The sequence below is a fragment of the Silene latifolia genome, chromosome Y (assembly GCF_048544455.1).
Source record: "Silene latifolia isolate original U9 population chromosome Y, ASM4854445v1, whole genome shotgun sequence".
NCBI classification, from domain to species: Eukaryota; Viridiplantae; Streptophyta; class Magnoliopsida; order Caryophyllales; family Caryophyllaceae; genus Silene; species Silene latifolia.
Window position 1 is genome coordinate 205842274 of NC_133538.1, and position 6000 is coordinate 205848273.

Genomic DNA, 6000 nt, shown 5'->3' on the forward strand with positions numbered 1-6000 from the left:
GATAATTGACGTGGTTGTTGTTGACGGAAATGACGATGCCTCAAATCCTAGGTAGTTAAAACCTTTCATCAAGCATTTATTTTGTGAGAACAATTCGTATGACCATCAAACGTAACTAATAAAAAAAATGATACAATATGTAATAGACTAATACGTAATAATTTATATAATCTAATGAGTTGAGAATTTCTTTTTTTTAGGGAAATTGAGTTGGGAATCTCCTATCTACTAAAAAAATCTCCTATCTTCATTCTTTAATAAAGAAATTTTTTTGTTTAAAGAATTTTATGATAAAAATTCATTGACATTTGCTAAAAAAAATACTCGTATGCTATTAGTAAAATTAGTAAAAAAAATTACAAAATAACATTATTACTTTATCGATAAAAGAAATTTTCATTAAAAATATTCAATTTATGACTTCTTAAGATTTTAATTTTAATTAAATATGAAAATAAATGAATTGTTATTTTAAAATCTATAAATAATACACTATGAAAATAAAATACTATATATACCATGCATACATTGCACGGGGTTTATATTAGTTAGAGAATAGGATATTAGGAGAGATATTATTTAGGTTAAAAGATAATGTTGGTACCATATACAAGCAATATACAACTCAACTCGTGAAAAAAATGGTTATTATAGGAGTCGAACTCGCATCAACTGATGAGTTGTACTTCTACTTTACCACTAGACCATATATATTCTAATGCTACCTTAAAAAGGTACTCCGTATTATTTATTTATCCTTTGACAAATATCAACAATATATGGAGTAGCAAAATTTCATCTTCTTAGTCAAATTTTCGGGCTTTGGGATAGCGGCTGCTACCCCATGCTACTAGGTAGCTACGCCTCTGATGATACATTTACAAAATATCAAATTTTATATCGGTTACAAACATATTTAAACCTGACTTATCTTCATCACAAAGCAATGAATAATGTTTTTTAGTTATTTGTATGTTTTACATAACTACATATAATTGCTAATTGTGAGTTTTTTTATAGCAAACCCGTGAATTTTCACGGGTTTAAACCTAGTTGAATTTTAAAACTCAATTTTTGATCTCACACGGAAAACTATTCCCTATATAAAAAAGAAAAAGTCAGAAAATCCTTGCCAAGAGAAAAAGCTTAAAACTTGAACCCTAATAAAATCCTTGAACTAATCCTTAAAAAAATCATGAACTTAATTCTTGAAGACTTAGCAGTCGAACGTGAAGCGGTAAAGATGAGAATCGACAGGCTTAGTTCTCTTCCCGACGACATTCTTATCTTAATTATTTCCCTTCTTCCTCTCCAATTAGCGATCGCTACCGGAACTTTATCCCGTCGATGGCGTGGTCTCTGGACTAACACAACCTCTATCGACATCCCCCTCCGTTACGCTGATAAGATATTTAATCCCGATACCACATTGAAGAATACCATGAGACAAATTACCTCACCTTTCATCCATACCTTCAGTTTCGATTTTGTCCATACCTCCGTTAATCTGGACTTTTGGGCGCCTTGCATGGATTTTATAATTCGCGACGTTTGTAACCGGAACGTCCATCAACTTAAGGTAACATGGTGTAATCCTTCATCTTGGTATATTGATTTTGCATTACCAAGTGTTATTTTTCAAACGCAGTCGCTAGTATCGATTGAATTGGGCTCCAAAATTGGCTCGTTTATGCGTAAAGATTGGCAATTCCCCAATGATTGTGATACCATCAATCTTCCAAATTTGAAGAACTTAACCGTTCACTTTGGTCCGAATTATGAATCTATTGAAAAACTAATTAAGGCTTGTCCGTCACTCGAACAATTGTCATTAAATTGTTGGGCTAGGAATATCTTGCAAAGGCGCACATTTGTGATTAATTCCCCAAATTTAGAATACTTGGCTATTTCCGCTCCAAAATACATGCCTTTTTCCTTTGAAGACGATCCAATTGTGCTCCGCGAAGCGAAAATTGAAATTACTGATCTCCCCCAAGTTCGATTGGATAACGATAAACTGTCTAGATTTTATAAGGCGGTTTCTAATGTAAGAATCTTTACCCTTGATATTTCTGCAGTAGATGCCTTATCTACTATGGTGTTTCGCAATGTTACTCGGCTCACATTTAATATGAGACTGAGCCTCTATTTAAAAACCTTGTTGTCCGTGTTGGACATGTTTCCCCTAGTAGAGTTTTTGACCCTCAAATTTTGCGGTGTCGATAATGTTAAGGAGCAGCTGTTATATGGAAAGCCTAGCAATGTAAGCACCTCACGAGAAGCAATCAGAAGGATGAAGTCGATAAACGTGGAAATCAATAACAGGAGAAGTTATTGCAGGAGCGCGAAATCTTTGACACGCCTTATAATGGGTTTGTTAAGAAGCACTTGTGATTTGGAGCACTTGAATGTTAGTGTAAATGATTGTCGAGAGTGGCCGTTGAGTAATGTGATGCGTGATCAGGAACAAGAGTTAAATTTATGCGAGGAACTCTATCGTTATCAAACCATCTCCACTTGTGATGTTGAATTTAAAGGGAGATTTCTCAACATGTCTCGAAACGATGGTCCTAAAGTTACTACTACAAATGGCAAAGTTATCTATTTCCTTGTTTCTCGGAAAGGTTTCATTCCTAAACAACAATGATTTTTCTAATGGTTTGCGACCTCATATAGTATCGTCTCATCAGTAGAACTTAAAAGTATCTATTGTTTTCGATGATTTTCCAAAAATGTACGAGTATTTAACCGTTGTTAGAGTACATAATTGGCGTAGTGCATTTATACATCGATATACAGTTGGTTTGCTTGAATTGCTTCTCATTCCATGATTTGAACTTCACTACTAAGCCAGATGACGAAAATGATGAAGGCGGGATGGTTGAGTGACTTGAGTCATTGCAACTCGACTTCAATATAATTAAAACTTCAACAAATAATTTCTCCAATTCAAACAAGCTCGCGGAAGGTTGCATTGGTACTATCTACAAGGTGAAGTTACTCATAATTTATACTATGTATGCATTATGGAGGATTAGCTCTTAATATAGGCTGAATGATATAATTAGATGCCAAAGGAATATTACCTTAACACCCTATTCTTTTGAACTTAATTTCGGTTTCTATATGTTCAGTTCAGTTCAGCTCAATTGCGCTATATTAATTCTAGTATAAACTTACTTTTGTTTTTACTAAATAAAAGAAAATTTGCCATAAGGGTCAAGTTCTGGTTATTAATTTAGTCTCGAGTCGGGGGCGTTTTAAAATAAATGGAGGCCCTGTGGGTGTGCACCACGAAAAAATGAGGCCTCAAATATCAATGCACAAGTGTAATATAGTTCGAAATTTGTATTGAAGTTCATTTATAAAACTTGTAAATTTGGTGACCAAAACCAGACGCCTAGCTCCGTGTTCGTGGCTGCACACTTGCACAGGTCCTTAGACGCCCCTGTCTAGAGTTTTGGGTAGCATCTACAAACTTATAAAGTAACTAGTATAGTTCCCGTGCTACAGCACAACAGGGTATTTTTTAGATTTGTTTTATAAAGAGACTTTCTTATCAAATTAATTGCATAAATTAACTGTACTTGCAGTTTAATGTTATGATGTACTCCGTACTAAATATAATCTTAGCAAGAGGTAGAAAACGAAAATTTACTACCATCAAAAGACATTTTAAGTTAAGTTATTTTTGTCTTAAACTATTTTTACTTTACGGTTAAAAATAACACTATAATATTAGTATATCATTACTTGATATGATATTAAAATACAATTAAGTGATGTAAGATTTAGTTAAAACGCCTATTAACCTTATAACGAAAACAGGTAAAATTAGTATACTACGCATTTAAAAAGACAATTTATAAATAATTGAACTAATATTTTTATTTTTTATTTTTAATAAAAAAAATACATAAAAATTTGTTACGTCCTTTAGAAAACCATATTTATTAGAGTCTAACTGTTGAAGGATAATATAAGAAACAGATTGAAACAGATTCGTTTAATTTTAGAGTGTAAATGATGAACAATAATTATGGTAAAGATTGTATAAGAAGCAGATTTGCGTAATTTTCGAGTGTAACTGATGAAGGATAACATTTGTGGAAATGATTGCCTAATAAATTAGTGATAATTTTTTTTGTAAAAGAGGTAAAATATAAATGTAATATTGTTTCCATTTATAGTTTTGGACGGGAAAACTATTAAGAGTTTTTATTCTCTTAGTAGTAAGGGGGATTAAGTACCAAACCAACACTATTCAAGCAATTAAACTCCTAAAACATAATTAATTAAATTCCTCCCAAGAATCAACCAAATAAACACATGATGATGCCGGAATTATCCCGAAAACAACATTGAGAATCAACTGACCTTTGATTCACGGTATATTAAAGGCTCATGATCTTTTAAAGGGTTACTTTCAATGGGGTACGGGTAAACCGTAATTCAGGAATGATCTAAATTCTAAGGAATTTGTATTCGGACTTGTGTATGGAAGAGGTTTTCTTTGGATTAAGAAGCTAATGATTGGAACGGAGGAAGTACTAAATACCATAAAATCGTAAGGAATTTGACTGCCAAGATTACTTCATCTATTACTTTCCGATCAACCTTGATTCGATCTTGAAACATATTTATGAAACATCCCTTCAAATTGAACCTTACACCCACTTGATGCCATAGGACACTCGCATATTAGCTTGCACAATTTCGATTCCATCCTTTTTCGAACTTCCTCTGTGAAAAATTTGGGACCAATTGCCCTAAAGTAGAAGTGCTCCAAATCTATGGCACCACTTAACAAGTATTGTACTAGTTTTAAGAATGATTTTCCAGGCTTGCGATAAGTCGTACAGTACGCTTCAATCTCTAGTCTCTTGAGTACTCGTCGTGAGGTTCTTTTACGGTTAGGCTTCCCGAGGTTCCTCTCTCTCGTGATACGTCTATCCCAATCGACTTTTAGGGTCAGAACATCTAACAAAGGGCACAACTCTAATGACGACACGGTCTTGATGTTACACCATTTTTTCATAATTAGTGTACATCGAGTTACGTTGCAAAACACGGTCGACGACACCTTATCAAGTACATAATCATCAAGTGTGAGGGAACTTACATTACTAATTGCCTGATAAAACTCTGACATTACTTTCTTTTCATCCCGGCTTTGTAGTCTAACCTTGTGGTTGATGAAGTCGATTTTTACTTCACACAACGCTGAAGGTTTAACTTCGAAACTAAAGATGGCGGATTTTACAGTATGGCAAACCAACTGCTCTAACTTTGGGGCATTAATCACAACTGCAAAACGTCTATCTTCGATACAACCTGTGTCGATAACTAGCCGTCGTAAATTTCGATTGAAAACCTTAATGTCGTCACGTTCCGGTGTCCACATAAAGAAGAAATCTATTAAAGACAAATCTTCGAGAGATGGACAAGCCTCGATTAACGTTCCCAACAACTTCAAATCAACACGATAGCGTGTAAATCGTAATCTCTTCAAATTAGGAAGATTGATTTGTCCATCATCGAAGCAATCGCAAATTATATACGAAGTATAACTCAATTGACGTCACGACGCGTTTGTAAAACAAAACTTGGCAATATATTCTTACGGTAGCTGCAACCCTTAAAACGAGGAGGACATGCTAACTTGAGTTCATGGACGTTGCGGTCACAAGCTTGTCGAAACCAAAAATCCAAAAGAGAGAGCGAGATTGAGTCGTCAACTTCAACCGCATATTTGACGAAGAAACGGTAGATTGACGGTGAGGTAATATGTGACATGAAGTCAGGAAAATGCTTGAAATCAGGGAGTTTTATATTTATAGAGGTTACTTTAGTCCAAAGACCACGCCATCGACGGGATAATGACCCCGTAACGATGGCAAATCGGAGAGGAAGGAAGGAGATGATTTCGATAAGAACGTCGTCGGAGAGGGAACTCAACCTATCGACGCTATGATTACTAAGTTTAACGCCCATCTCCAT

At 34.5% G+C, this 6000-nt stretch overlaps 1 protein-coding gene across 1 annotated transcript; it reads right to left on the reverse strand.

The window, feature by feature from the left end:
- Nucleotides 1-4612: 4612 nt before the first annotated feature.
- On the reverse strand, nt 4613-6000 carry LOC141629948 (F-box/FBD/LRR-repeat protein At5g22700-like). Its single transcript, XM_074442858.1, has 2 exons — nt 5581-6000; nt 4613-5470 (listed from the first exon to the last, which is right to left on the reverse strand). Exons 1-2 carry the CDS (start codon nt 5998-6000, stop codon nt 4613-4615), a joined length of 1278 nt encoding a protein of 425 aa, XP_074298959.1.

What these genes read in the sequence shown, in the direction of transcription:
- LOC141629948 (XM_074442858.1), bottom strand. Translation starts at nt 6,000, where the DNA reads ATGGAGATGGGCGTTAAACTTAGTAATCATAGCGTCGATAGGTTGAGT. An exon ending in TTTTACAAACGCGTCGTGAC is followed by an intron (nt 5,471 to 5,580) that starts GTCAATTGAGTT and finishes GTTGATTTGAAG; the next exon opens with TTGTTGGGAACGTTAATCGA.